General features: G+C 42.7%; 1 protein-coding gene across 3 annotated transcripts in view; it reads left to right on the top strand.

The window, feature by feature from the left end:
• NDRG3 (NDRG family member 3) overlaps positions 1 to 15,714 on the top strand; it is a 398,435-nt gene that overhangs the window by 44,673 nt on the left and 338,048 nt on the right. For all 3 annotated transcript variants that reach the window (XM_053721374.1, XM_053721302.1, XM_053721225.1), the window contains exon 4: positions 10,654 to 10,759. In XM_053721374.1, the coding sequence (XP_053577349.1) occupies positions 10,654 to 10,759 (106 nt within the window). The remainder of the gene's footprint in view (positions 1 to 10,653; positions 10,760 to 15,714) is intronic.

Here is a 15,714-nt window from a genome sequence, read left to right as displayed (position 1 = left end):
GATCCATGGGTCCTGGAGGTCATAGCTCAGGGATACAAGATAGGTTTCAAGTCTCATCCACCCAAGGGCAGATTTCTCCTCTCAAGCCTCTCTTCCAGACCAGAAAAGGGGGAAGCCTTTCTGTGGTGCATGCTGGATCTGTCCTCCTTAGGGGTCATTGTCCCGATACCTATTGCAGAAAGAGGTTTGGGATACTATTCAAACCTTTTCATGGTCCCAAAGAAGGAGGGAACTTTTCGCCCGATCCTGGACCTAAAGTGCTTAAACAAATTTCTAAACGTCAAAACCCTCGTTCAAGATGGAGACGATAAGGTCCATCTTTCCCTTAGTTCAGGAAGGACAGTTCATGACCATTTTAGATCTGAACGATGCTTAACTTCACGTTCCAGTTCCTAAGGTTTGCGTTCCTGGAACAGCACTTCCGTTTTGATCTAGCTACTGCTCCGAGAATTTTTACGAAGGTTCTAGGGGCTCTTGTAGCCGTTGCCAGAACCTGGGGTATAACGGTAGCTCCCTACTTGGACGATATTCTGGTACAAGCACCATCTTTTCATCTGGTGGAGGACCAGTCGGAATTTTTCTCTCCTTCGATCTCATGGATGGAAGATAAACATTGAAAAGAGTTCTCTTATTCCAAGCACCAGGGTAGAAATCCTGGGTACTATAATAGACTTCATGTCCATGAGGATATTTCTAACAAACCAGAGATGTTGCAAGCTTGCTTCGGCATGTCTTGCCCTTCGAACCTCAAGGTCCTCTGTGGCTCAGTGTATGGAGGTAATTGGTCTCATAGTGTCCAGCATGGACATCATTCCCTTAGCCAGGTTCCGTCTCAGACCGCTGCAACTGTGCATGCTAAAACAGTGGAACGGCGATCATTTGGATCTGTCTCAACAGATCACTCTGGACAACTGGTGGCTCTGTCCAGATCATCTGACCCGAGGGACATCTTTCTTAAGACCATCCTGGAAGATTGTGAATACAGATGCAAGTCTATCAGGATGGGGAGCTCATCATCGAGCAGGCATCGGTGATACTGATTACTCCATCGTGGCCGCGAAGGATGTGGTTCGCGGATATGGTGAGGATGTCATCTCCTCTGTGGAAGTTACCTTGTCACAGGGATCTGCTGGAACAAGGTCCTTTTGTTCATCAAAATCTAGATTCTCTGAGGCTGACTGCATGGAGATTGAACGCTTAGTCCTAGCCAAGAGAGGTTTTCTGAGAGAGTGATTGATACTCTCATTCAAGCTCGTCAGCCGGTTACTCGTCGCATCTATCATAAGGTGTGGAGAACCTACTTATTATGGTGTGAAGAGCGTGGATTTTCCTGGCATAAAGTTAAGGTTGCCAGGATCCTATCGTTTCTCCAGGATGGACTGGAGAAGAGCTTTTCTGCCAGTTCCCTGAGGGGACAGATTTCGGCCCTATCTGTTTTACTGCATAAGAGGCTCTCGGAGCTTCCAGATGTACAGTCCTTTTGTTAAGGCTCTGATTAGGATCAGACCTGTGTTTAGATCTAAGGCTCCTCCTTGGAGTCTAAATCTTGTTCTTAAGGTGTTGCAACGGGCTCCGTTTTGAGCCTATGCATGAGATTGACATTAAATTGTTGTCCTGGAAGCTTCTTTTTCTACTTGCTATTGCTTCTGCACGCAGAGTATCTGATATTGCCGCCTTGCAATGTGAGCCTCCTTATCTGGTGTTCCACTCTAATAAGGCTGTCCTACGTACTAAGTTAGTTAGTTAGGTCTGTGGTTCCCTCCTTGTGTCCAACGTTTGCTTCATAATCTGGACGTGGTTCGCGCCTTGAAGTTCTACCTTCAGGCTACTAAGGATTTTAGACAAAACTTCGTCCTTGTTTGTTTTATATTCCGGGAAGCGTAAGGGGCAGTAGGTCTCTTGGACTTCCTTATCTTTTTGGTTAAGGAGTGTTATCCGCCTTGCTTATGAGACAGTGGGACATAAACCTCCTCAGAGGATTATGGATCATTCTACTAGAGCAGTGGCTTCCTCTTGGGCCTTTAAGAATGAGATTAGGGTCCGCCTCTCTTTTTGTCCCCCCCCGTTATCAGTGTCCTCTAGAGTTTGGGTAAAAGTTTCCCGACAGTAAGGAATAATGCTGTGGACTTGTATTAAGAAGGAAAACCTAAATTATGCTTACCAGATAATTTCATTTCCTTCTGTATAAGGAGAGTCCACGGCCCCCCACCCGTGTTCTCCGATGGGCGGCCCTCTAAATTTTATTTTTCTTCTGGCACCATTTATACCCTGAGATTTCTCCTTCAGTTCCTTGTTCCCTCGGCAGAATGACTGAGGGATGGGAGAAATGGGAAGAGGTATATAAGCCTTTGGCTGGGGAGTCTTTGCCTCCTCCTGGTATTTCCGGACAGTAAGGAATGATGCCATGGACTCTCCTTATACAGAAGGAAATTAAATTATCTGGTAAGCATAATTTGTTTTTTAACTGCTCCTGAACATAGGAATTGTATTGGTGTATGCAGGACTAAAATACTGGCACTATTTCTTAAAAGATTTGTCCTTTTTAATATGCATTTAAAATGATGGTAAATAAATCCTATGTTGAGGAGAAATATGAAATCATAGTTGAAAAAAGTGTATTGGCACCTATGACTTTATAGCAACATGAAAGGATTAAAAATGGTCCATAGTTTTAGACTCCACTCCATCATTGCCGTCCCTTAGAATCTGATTCTAAGTGGGGCGGCAGTGTCAAGGGCAAGTCTAATAAACTACAGTGCGTTTTTATCCCTTTAAGGCACTATGTTGCTATAAAGTAAAGGTGCCAATATACATTTTTTTATTTTTTTTAGATTTCCCTTTTTATATAGGCGTTGTTTACCATCACTTTAATGTCCTTTGCTTCGGAAGCAAGCATGGGTCCTGATCTTAAATGCCCTTGCCCTCCTCATTGAGTAATGCCCTGGTGCAGAACTTTTTATTTCCTCCTTGATGCCATGTATCCACACAGCTTCCATGTTTGACACTCTCCTTCCCCTTTTTGGCCACCTTCAATTTTGGCATGAAGCCCTATCACAGAGAGACAGCATACACCTTTATGGGTGAGAACCCTGGATCCAGGTAAGGAGCAATCAACTAGTTAAATCGCTGCTGTATGTGTCACAGCTATGATTTCATTTTTTTCATTGCCCAGTGTTCTCCCCCAGGAACTATGTAATGGGCACACCATTTGGCTGATTGACCACCCTGCTGAAATGTAAGATAATATTTATGTCAGCGGCTCTACATAGAAGTTAATGGCCGCCGGGAAGTTACAGTTAAGGTACGCCCACGATTAAGGAAGGGCAGGCTTTTTCTGAGGCGGCAAGATAGTTTTGTGTGCCTTTCCGGATTCACTTCCTTTGAGTTCCGGAATGGAGATGTAATCGTTGCAGCTCTGCTAGCGATCGCCTGGTAGCCTGTTTGAGCAGCTCTGGATCGTTGAAAATACTTTTGATTCCGGTTACCAGCAGCACAGGTAGAGTGCTGAGGTGAAGAGGCTGTCTGAGGCTTCTAGTGAGCCGCTGCTCTGCAGTTGAAAAATAAAAATAAAGATATAGTTTAAAATTTAAAGTGACAGTAACTTTTTTTTGCAGATAATTTTCAAAGTTAAATAAGAGCAGTTTTATTTATTTTGTTTGGTTATTGGGTAAAGATGGACCAAGAGGGCCAGCAAAATGTTACATGTTACATGTAGCTTGTGTTTTGATTACAATGTGGAACTACCAATCCCTTTTTGTTCCTCATGTATTGAAAGGACATTGCATTACAGGGATAAACTTTTTTGATTCTGAGCCATCATTAGCTAAGGCGGATGCTGTTCGGGGGTCTCCTGTTCAAGATATGCTGCAGCTTTCTCCTCAAGCGTCCCACACCTTGTCTACACATACAGTGCCCTGCATTTCCTCTCCCCTGAGTTACCTTGCAAGACATTGCTACCCAAATATCCTTGGCGGTAACTGATGCACTGTCTGCTTTTCCAATGCTGCAGGGAAAGCGCAAGAGGAAATGTAAAGAATCCGTGAGTAGGGTTTCTGACACAGTTGTGGTTATTCAGAGTGCTTCCTCCCAGAGTTCTGAGGAAGAAGATACTTCGATAGCATCTGAGGGTGAAATCTCAGACTCAAACAGTGTATTCCCTTCTCCTGATGCTGAAGTTGTATCTTTCAGGTTTAAGCTAGAACACCTCCATTTGTTACTTAAGCAGGTTTTGGCTACCTTGGACGACTCCAACACGACTGTCATAGTCAATCCTATGAAGTCTAATAAGCTTAACAAGTACTTTGATGTACCTTCCGCGGTGGTGGTATTCCCTGTACCAGACCGTGCTACAGAGATTTATTGCACAGGAGTGGGAGAGACCTGGAATTCCCTTTTCTCCATCCCCAATTTTTAAGATGATGTTTCCAATAGCTGTTTCTATCAAGGAGACTTGGTAAACGGTCCCCAAGGTGGAAGGGGCAATTTCCACTTTGGCTAAGAGAACGACTATTCCAATAGATAATAGCTGTTCCTTTAAGGATCCTATGGATGAGAAGTTGGAGGCGTTGCTTAAAAAGATGCATGTTCACCAGGGTTTACAATGGCAACCTGCAGTGTGTATTGCTACCGTCAACTATGCAGCAGCATACTGGTTTGATGCATTGTCTGATTCTATTCAGACAGATACTCCCCCTTAAAGAGATCCAGGATAGGATCAAGGCTCTTAAGTTGGCCAATTCCTTTTTTACGGATGCTTTCCTACAAGTCATTAACTTGGGAGCAAAGATTTCTGGCTTCGCTATACTGGCCCGCAGAGCCTTATGGTTGAAGTCCTGGTCTGCGGATGTGTCATCTAAGTATAGGCTTTTGGTGATTCCCTACAAGGGTAAGACCTTGTTTGGGCTGGGCTTGACTGAAATTATTTCCGATATTACGGGAGGAAAGGAACATTTCCTCCCTCCAGGATAAGAGGAATAAACAGAAAAGACGTTGGAGTAATTTTTGTTCCTTTCAAAACTTCGAAAGGTAAGCCTCCCCCCCCCCCTTCCAAGCAGGAACAGTCCAAGTCTTCCTGGAAATACAATCAGTCTTGGAACAAGGGGAAGCAATCTAAGAAGCCCGTTAATGACTCAACGTCAGCATGAAGGGTCTGCCCCCGATCCGGGAGCGGATCTTGTTGGGGGCAGACTTTCTCTCTTCACTCAAGCCTGGGTTCCGGATCCCTGGGCGGTGGACATAGTACCCCAGGGATACAAACTAGAGTTAAAGACCTTTCCTCCCAGGGGCAGGTTCCTTCTCTCAAAATGATCTGTAGACCAGATAAAAAGAGAGGTGTTCTTACGTTGTGTCCGGGATCTTTCCGACCTGGGAGTCATAGTTCCTGTTCCAATGCAGGAACAGGGTCTGGGATTCTACTCCAATCTGTTTGTGGTTCCCAAAAAAGAGAGAACTTTCAGACCAATTTTAGACGTCAAGAGTCTAAGCAAGTTCCTAAGAGTACTGTCCTTCAAGATGGAAACTATTCGTTCTATTCTTCCCATGGTTCAAGAGGGTCAATTCATGACAACAGCAGATTTAAAGGATGCGTACCTGCATATTCCCATCCACAGGGACCGTCAAAAGTTTCTGAGGTTTGCGTTTCTAGACCAACACTTTCAGTTTGTGGCTCTTCCATTTGGCCTTGCCACAGCTCCCAGAATTTTCTCAAACGTCCTGGAAGCGCTGTTGGCGGTGCTCCTGTTGCGGGGCATTTCCGTGGCGCCTTATCGGATGACATTCTTGGATTTTCAACAAGCAAACTCCCACACGGAGATGTTATCTTTTCTGCGCTCTCATGGATGGAAGGTGAATTTGGTAAAGAGTTCCTTGATTCCAGCTACAAGGGTGGTGTTCTTGGGATTCACTATCAATGAAAAATTTTCTGACAGAGGTAAAAAAAACAAAGATCTTGAACTCTTGTCTTGCCCTTCAGTCCTTTCTTCGCCTGTCAGTGGCCCAATGTATGGAGGTAATTGTTCTGATGGTGTCTGTCATGAACATCATACTGTTTGCTCGGTTCCATCTAGGACCTCTGCAGTTATGCATGCTCAGTCAATGGAACGGGGATTATGCAGATCTGTCTCCGCGATTAGAACTGGATATGGTGACGAGATTCTCTTCCATGGTGGATGTCTCAGGAATATGGCATAAATATCTGTATTGGTGTGAATCCAGAGGCTACTCTTGCAGTATAGTTAGGATTCCTAGGATTTTGTCTTTTCTCCAGGAGGGTCTGGAGAAGGGTTATCTGCAAGTACCTAGAAGGGTCAAATTTCTGCCTTATTTATATTGTTGCACAAACGTCTGGCGGATATGCCAGATGTCCAATCCTTCTGTCAGGCCTTGGTTAGAATCCTGCCTGTGTTCAAGCATGTTGCTCCTCCCTGGAGTCTTAACCTTGTTCTTAGAGTTCTTCAGCAGGCTCCGTTTGATCCTATGCATTCCTTAGATATTAAGATGTTATCTCGGAAAGTTTTGTTTCTGGTTGCAATTTATTCTGCTTGAAGAGTTTCTAAACTCTCGGCGTTGCAGTGTGAATCCCCTTACCTTATATTTCATTCCGATACGGTGGTTCTGCGTACTGAGTTAAGTTTCCTTCCTAAAGTGGTTTCGGATAGGAATATTAACCAAGAAAGCGTTGTTCCTTCTTTGTGTTCTAACCCATCTTCTCATAAAGAGCGTTTTGTTGCACAACCTGGATGTGGTACGTGCGTTGAAATACTATTTGAAGGCGACTAAGGATTTTTGCCAGTCCTCTTCTTTGTTTGACGTTTTCTCTGGGAAATGTAAGGGTCAGAAAGCTACGGCTATGTCTTTCTCTGTGACTGAGGAGTATAATTCGTTTGGCCTATGAAACTGCTGGACAGCAGCCTCCTGAGAGAATCACGGCTCATTCCACGAGGGCTGTTTCCTCTTCCTGGGCCTTCAAAAATGAAGCTTCTGTGGAACAGATTTGCAAGGCTGCTTTTTCCAAATTCTATAAATTTTATACTTTTGCCTCGGCTGAGGCTTCTTTTGGAGAGAGAGGTTCTTCAAGCAGTGATGCCTTCTGTTTAGGTTCCCTGTCTTGTCCCTCCCTTATCATCTGTGTCCTCTAGCTTGGGTATTGATTGCCAATAGTAATTACTGATGATCCATGGACTCACCGTGTCATTAGAAAGAAAACAAAATTTTACCTGATAAATTTCTTTCTTGACACAGTGAGTCCACGGCCCGCCCTGTTTTTTAAGACAGGTCTTTTTGTTTTGTAAACCTCCGGCACCTCTGCACCTTGTGTTGCTTCCTTTCTCTCCTTTTATTTCGGTCGAATGACTGGGGTTTAAGGGAAGGGAGGTGATACTTAAAGGGTCAGTAAACATAGAAAATAATGTTATATAATTCTGCACATAGTGCAGAATTATATATAACATTATATTAGTGAGAGTTATATAACCTAATATTGCCTGCAAAGTTTTATTAAAAAATAGTGTTTTCCAGACACGCTCTCTGTGCTCTTCTGAGTGGGTCTGTTTTTTACACAGAGCGCATCTGGCCAGCTGTCTAGTCACAGCCCGGCCCGACCGCGCCATTACACTCCATTCAGCTCGCTCCCGCTGTCAGACAGAGCAGGAGCAAGCTACAATGATTGTAATGGAGCGGTCGGGCCGGGCTGTGACTAGACAGCTGGCCAAATGCGCTCTGTGTAAAAAAACAGACCCGCTCAGAAGAGCACAGAGAGCGGGTCTGGAAAACACTATTTTTTAATAAAACTTTGCAGGCAATATTAGGTTATATAACTCTCACTAATATAATGTTACATAATTCTGCACTATGTGCAGAATTATATAACATTTTCTATGTTTACTGTCCCTTTAACAGCTTTGCTGTGGTGCTCTTTGCCGCCTCCTGCTGGCCAGGAGTGATATTCCCAATAGTAATTACTGATGATCCGTGGACTCACCGTGTCAAGAAATAAATACATTTATCAGGTAAGCATAAATTTCGGGTTTTTTCAGTGTTTTTATACAAATTATCATTAAATCCATGTATGTTGAATTCTGCAATTTAATCTGTGCTTTGGATATTTTAAGGGACATTCCAGTAAAAACTGAAATGTATATAGATTAAATAAATCCTTGCAATATACATGTATTGGCAAAAATGCTTCTAGTAAAAGTTATCACTGTTTTGGTGTTGGCTTTTTTCTCTACACGTGCATGTGAAGCATAGTTAGAAATTCTCAGTGCACCAGCATTTTAAAGATTGCAGTGGCTCAGAGCACCAGTGGGGCTTGTATCATTTCAGCAATTGTCAAATTGAGTCATTACCAAATGGTACAAATACCTTAGGCTCTCTGAGCAAGTGCTCTGTTTAAAATGCTGGTGCACAGTGCATACTTAAATACACATTTGAAACCGCTATAGCTTTTATTAGAAGCATTTTTGCTAATACATGTATATAACAAAAATGCTTCTATTTTAAAAGGAAATGCATCTATATGGATTCCAATTTTGGCTGGAATGTCCCTTTAACCCCTTAAAGTTTCTCTGAGGAATATAGTGCGACGTTTTTAACGGCGTGAGGTACCATCTATAAGCAGTTTTTATCGAATTTTCAACAAGATCTGCTCCTATTAACCCTCTGCCTAGCTCTGAGAAAATTTGTCTCCATTCATCCTCATTATAGGTTAAGTCTAAATCCTGTTCCCATTTAGTATGGAACATCGGTTTTGTTGTGTATTTCGCCTCTTGAATAGCTAGGTATAAAGGCGTAATCATTTTTTTATTTCTACCTGGTGTCATTATGATTTGTTCCAAAGTGGAATTTGGAGAGTGTGCTACTCCTTGTCTGTATTTGTTTAGGCCACGTTATTCCCCTGCAGTCCTTACTTAGTAATGCACACTGCGCCAATCTGGCTGCCTGGTAATAATCTCGGAGATTAGGGACTCCTATTCCTCCCAATTGCTTGTGGCGTTTTAGGATGTTGGCAGCTATTCTAGTGGTTTTGTGTCCCCGTATCAATTTAATAAGTTCAGCTTGCATCTCCTCTAGTTCTTTCAGTGGGACTTTAATAGGTAGGGCTCTAAATTGGTACAGCAACCTTGGTCAGATGTTCATCTTTATTGCTGCCAGTCTACCAAGCCATGAGAAATTTCCTTTTTTCCATTTGGCTAAATCTTTCCGTATGGTTTTATAGATTGGGGTATAATTTACCTTATACAATGTTTCTATTGTGTCTGTAATGTTAATTCCTAGATATTTTAGGGACTTGTTAGCCCATTTTAACCATCACTTTAAAGGGACAGTCTAGTCCAAAATAAACTTTCATGATTCAGATAGGGCATGTAATTTTAAACAATTTTCCAATTTACTTTTATCACCAATTTTGCTTTGTTCTCTTGGTATTCTTAGTTGAAAGCTTAACCTCTTTTCAGATTGCATTCTAACAGTTTTTCACCACTAGAGGGTGTTAGTTCATGTGTTTCATATAGATAACTTCACGTGCATGAGCACAGTGTTATCTGGGAGCCAGCACTGATTGGCTAAACTGCAAGTTTGTCGAAAGAACTGAAACAAAGGGGCAGTTTGCAGAGGCTTTATTTTATTCTCTTCAGCATTTATCACCATAATCTGGTTCTATTTTTGTCGGACTGGCCGTTCTTGCTTTTTCTAAATGTGTGACGAGCACTGCATTCTGCTCTGTGTAATATAAATTCCAATCATTAAAGTTTATTTGCATACACAAAATGGAAGAAAAAAAAAAAAGCACCAAATTGCAAAGTATGTGTATATATGTATGTGTGTGTATAGATATAGATAGATATATAGATATGTAAGTGTGTGTGTGTGTGTATATATATATATATATATATATATATATATATATATATATATATATATATATATATATATATGTGTGTGTATATGTGTGTATATGTGTGTATATGTGTGTATATATATATATGTATATGTATATGTGTGTGTGTGTGTGTGTACATACATACAGCCCTCGGTTTACAACGATTCAATTTGCGCCGTTTCAGAATAACAACCTTTTTTTTTTTCAGTCATGTGACTGCTATTGAAAAGCATTGAGAAGCAGTGCATTGATTAAAATGGCTAGTAGGTGGAGCTGTCCGCTTGTATTTCAGCAAAGATATGCAAACCAAGCAAGCTAAAATGAATCAGTATAACTAAACCTTAGCTATTGAGCAGCTTTCATAGGAACAAGATCTTCTTGTCTATAAATCAGTCCAGATTGGAATGCATAGAAATAATTGTTTGCAGAAAAATGCAAGTAAAGTGTGTGATTATATTATTAGGTTTATAATGCTGTTTAGCATTTAAAGTCTTCATTTCAAAGCTTTAAAAATAATGTATTAGGTGTTACTTATGACATTTTTTTTTTTTTTTTTTTTTTTTTTTTAGTATGTATAATGATCATTTTATAGCCAAATGAGATCTATAAGCGGTTTTAGATATATTTATATAATTACACACACATATGATACGTGAAACAAAAAACTGAAGCATTGCAATTGTCATAATGAACATCCATTTTATTTATGCTTTTGGTTATAAGCTTCACTAATATTTTGCATTTATTTATCTATTTTTGTATGTATGTTTTAATAGGAGCACAACATTGAAACTGCTTATGGAGTTTTACATGTCACCATGCGTGGAACGCCAAAAGGAAATAGGCCAGTTATTCTCACATTCCATGACATTGGCCTGAACCGTAAGTTTTGATAACTTGGTGGTACTTCATTTTATTTTTATTCTTTTGGTTGGTAAACAATTTATTTTTTTAAATTGATATGAACGGGTTAACAAACAGTTTGTTATGCAAACAGAATAGACTATTACCTTTTCCATCTAAAGGGGAGCAGAGTCCACGGCTTCATTCATTACTGTTGGGAATTTAAGAACCTGGCCACCAGGAGGAGGCAAAGACCCCCCAGCCAAAGGCTTAAATACCTCCCCCACTTCTCTCATCCCCCAGTCATTCTTTTCCTTTCGTCACAGGAGGACGGCAGAGAAGTGCCGAAGATTGGAGTAGTCTCTTATGGAGGGTAGTACTCTTTGCATTGGGACTGGAGTTTTAAGTAGTCCTGTCGGCCTTTCAGTGAGAGCCTGGGCGAAAGTTAGAGTCCGGAGATGCAGGAAGAGTCTTTCAACGAAACCATCCCGACTCATATTAACAGCTCCACAAGCAATCATCGTTGATAAGTTTGCTGCCTGCTTTTTACGCTGAAGTCCATGTCAAGAGCGAGGCTACTAACCTGTTACACTTGAAGGGCCGTGTTCTTGTTCCACGGCATAGATTCCGGTAAGATTGTTTCATATTTTATTACATAATGATAACACGGAAGACAGGGTCACAGTGTGACGCCTTTTATCTTTAAAGAATCAATGGTTAATATTCCTAGTAAGGGGATTATTGAACAGGGGGGGGTATAGATGGTATGGTTTATTATGTTATTGCTGTGTTATTTGCAAGATGAGGCTCTGGCAATTTGTGGAACTTTCAGGTGACTTACAGGAGTATTGCGAGGCCTTTGTTTTGCGCTTTTTCTCCTTAGGCAGGGGCGGTCCTGCCGGGCATTCCATGTGACCGTGTGTGGCTATCTCTCTTCCTCTGTTGACCAGCGGCGCAGGAGACAAAGTGGTTTCTGTAGTCCGGGTCATAGGAGGTGGTGAGTGCCCGGCCATTGGAGGTTATAAAGTTGCCTATTTATTAAGTTAATCTAGTCCTTGATAACAGCGCAAGCTATGGAGGACTCTGACACGTAAAGGTCTCATTCCTGTGTTTATTGTGAGGAGGTTCTGGTAGATCAGCCTGCTCAACTATGTTCCACATGCCTTAATAAAGTTACAACATTTAAGAGCAAACTAATGTCTAGTACTACTGAGCCGTCCACCTCTGAGGAGTCCCCGTCCCATGAAGTGCGTTCCCTGCGTCCATCTCCAATTGCACATACAGCACCCCAGGGTCCAATCATTACTCCTGCGGTAGAGATTTGTTGGCCGTCAGATTTTGCAAGTCAACTGCAAACGGTGGTATCAAAAGTTATCCATGCCTTACCACACTCTGCTAAACACAAGTGTAGGGCGTATCGTGGCGGCCCGGCCCTGGGGCTGTCTACGCCTGTGGAAATATCTGAGGCGTTATACGATGACAAGGCCCACTCCAACTCTTCGGAGACTGCCCCTTCTGGGTCGGAGTCAGTGTCCTCTAAACCTCCAGCTGCGAAGGAGCCTGACTTTAGGTTTAGGATTGAAAATTTGCGCTTTTTTCTGAAACAAGTGCTTGCTACTCTGGAAGTTCTGGAACCAGAAGAACCTGCGATTCCTAAGCTTGATAAGGTATATGAGGACAGGGTGGTGCCTCAGGCCTTCCCGGTTCCTGTTAAGATGGCAAATATTAAGAATGAATGGGAGCGATTTAGGTTCTTCCTTTTCCCCTTCTTCCTCTAAGAAACTGTTCCCCGTCCTGGACTCTCAGCTTGAGCTGTGGGGTACTGTCCCTAAGGTGGATGGTGCTATCTCCACGCTCGCAAAGCGGACAACTATTCGCCTCGAGGATAGTTCGTCGTTCAACGAGCCCATGGATAAAAACATGTTAAGGAAAATGTTTCAACACACAGGGTTTGTTTTCCAGCCAGCAGTGGCTGTAGCTGCGTTCCCTGGAGCTTCAACATATTGGTGTGAATCCCTGTGTGAAATGGTCGAGGGGGAGACTTCCATCGACAAGATACAGGATAAGATTAAGGTGCTGAAGATCGCCAATTCTTTCATATGTGATGCCAATATGCAAATTATTTGCTAAGGTGTCAGGTTTTTCCATTTTTAGCTCGCAGGGCTCTGTGGCTAAAGTCTTGGTCTGCGGACATGACCTCCAAGTCATGTCCCTGCCTTTTCAAGGAAAGATTCTGTTCGGTCCAAGATTGGATTCAATCATATCCACGGTTACGGGAGGCAAGGGAGCTTTCCTACCGCAGGATAAGAAAGCTATGCCTAAACAATCTACTTTTCGACCCTTTCGTACAGACAAGGCCCAGCAGCCAGCCGCGAACACGGACCAGTCCAAGGGAACTTGATCTGAACTGTCTGCCTTGCAATGTGAGCCCCCTTATCTGGTTTTTCATGCAGACAAGGCTGTGCTTCCCACAGGTGGTGTCTAACCATAACATCAATCGAGAAATAGCTGTTCCTTCTTTGTGTCCTAACCCTTTTTGTTCTAAGGAGAGGTTACTTCATAACCTGGATGTGGTCCGTGCCTTAAAGTTTTTTCTTCAGGCTACAAAGGATTTCACACAGTCTACATCTCTTTTTGTGGTGTATTCAGGGAAGTGCAAGGGGCAAAAGGCCTCTTGTACTTTCTTTGTCCTTATGGTTGGGAAGCTTGATTCGCTTGGCCTATGAGACAGCGGGACATAAGCCTCCTCAGAGGATCACGGCCCATTCAACTAGAGCTGTGGCTTCATCTTGGGCCTTCAAGAATGAGGCCTCTATGGAGCAAATTTGTAAGGCGGCTACCTGGTCCTCCTCACACACTTTTAAAAAGTTTTACAAATTTGACGTTTGCTTCTGCGGAAGCTGTTTTTGGGAGGTTTTTGCAGACTGTGGTGCCCTCAGATTAGGGTCTGCATTTTACCCTCCCTGTTTCATTCAGTGTCCTCTAGAGCTTTGGTATATGTTCCCAACAGGAATGAATGAAGCCGTGAACTCTCCTCCCCTTTAGATGGAAAACATAAATTATGCTTACCTGATAATTTAATTTCCACTGAGGGGAGAAGAGTCCATGGCTCCCGCCCGTATTTCTGATGGGCGGACCTAAATTTAATTTATCTTCTGTCACCATTTTATATCCTGATTTCTCCTACTGTTCCTTGTTCCCTCGGAAGAATGATTGGAGGATGAGGGAAGTGGGGGAGGTATTTAAGCCTTTGGCTGGGGTGTTTTTTCCTCTTCCTGGTGGTCAGGTTCTTAATTCCCAACAGTAATGAATGAAGCCGTGGACTCTCCTCCCCTCGATGAAAATGAAATTATCAGGTTAGCATAATTTTATGTTTTTTTTCTTTCTAATGACGCGGTGAGGCCACGGATCATCAATTACTGTTGGGAATATCACTCCTGGCCAGCAGGAGGAGGCAAAGTACACCACAGCAAAGCTGTTAGGTATCGCATCCCTTTCACAAACCCCAGTCATTCTCTTTGCCTGCGGTGCAAGGAGGAGGTAAAATTTTCGGTGTCTTATAAGTTTTCTGCAATCAAGGTTTTATTATTTTAAAGCAGAGTAGGCTTGCTCTTTTTTCTTTCCTGGGGTCTAGCCTTAGACCACGTCAGTCTCTTCAGTAGGGCAGTGGTGGCTTTTAAGCAATTGGGAACTTGTGGGGTACAATCCACACTGAGTTTTGCTGCCCTATTCGGAAAGCCTGAAAAACTTACTTGGTTCTTTCTTTTTCCACAGGTCCATGTGAGGGATGGCACCCTCTCAAACCAGGTGAGCTGTCCTTCTGCCAGACAGATGAATATTCAGTTAAGTGCCAAGAATATTTTTCTTTAATATGAGGGAAACTCTTTGGCACTTAAGCAGTTAATACTGCAGGGGGACGTTGTACATTGACCCTAGGAGGGTTAATTGCATAGGCAGATAGCAGGCACTGTGGACGATGGGGAGTGTGTATTACTTTTCTGTTGGCTCAGTTAGTGTCCTTGGCTCTGGATGGACTCCGGTTGAGGACTATGTGTGGATTGTGCCGTTATTATTTTAACTTTGGATATGGCAATGCATTTTTATGTTCTGCTATGGGCTTTTTCACTGCGCTCTTAATGGCCGCCGGGAACGCCCCTGATTACAGTGAGACGGTCTCCTTCTGAGGCGGCAGCTAGTTTTTGGCATGCTTCTGGCACTTCCTGTGTGTTATGGAGCGGATACCCAGCTTGGATCGGCAGCTCTACTCTATTGCAGATCTTTCAGCCTTCTTATTGCGGAGTTCCGGAGTGAATACCGGATCCTTCATATTTGAGTCCTATCCTCAGTCGGCAGGTCGGGTAGGCACCTCAGCAAGGAGCTGAGGTGTAGAGGGTGCCTGGGAGTGTTATAATATATTTGCTTCACTTTGTTTTCAATCAGTATTTTGCACATATATAAATAAAGGGCCAATAGCGGTTTCAAAATAAAGTGAAATAAAACTTTCACTTTTTTTTTTCTCTATATTTTATTGTACCTTTTAGGTCTAAAGATGGATCAAGAGGCCTTGCAGAGTTGTTACATGTAGTCTGTGCTTTGACTCCCAGGTGGAACCCACCAGTACTTTTTTTTTTTTTTTTTTTTTTTTGTTCTTCGTGTATTGAGAGAACTATGTGTTACAGAAATAGACTTTTTGATACTGAGCCATCATTAGCTAAGGCAGATGCTGTTCAGGTGTCTCCTGTATCCGATATGCCGCAGCTCTCTCCTCTCTCCCAATCTTTGTCGTCTACACATGCACTGCCCTGCGTTTCCTCTCGCACTACGGTTGGAGTTTCTTTGCAAGATATTGCTGCCCAGGTATCCTCTGCAGTATCTGAGGCGCTGTCTGCTTTTCCCATGCTGCAGGGAAAGCGCAAAAGGAAATTTTAAAGAATCAGTGAGTAAGGTTTCTGATCCAGTTGTGGCTACTTAAGGTGCTTCCTCTCAGAAGTCTG

This window comes from Bombina bombina, chromosome 1, assembly GCF_027579735.1.
Source record: "Bombina bombina isolate aBomBom1 chromosome 1, aBomBom1.pri, whole genome shotgun sequence".
NCBI classification, from domain to species: Eukaryota; Metazoa; Chordata; class Amphibia; order Anura; family Bombinatoridae; genus Bombina; species Bombina bombina.
Note: the sequence above shows the minus strand (reverse complement) of the source record. Positions and strands in the feature narration are given on the sequence as shown.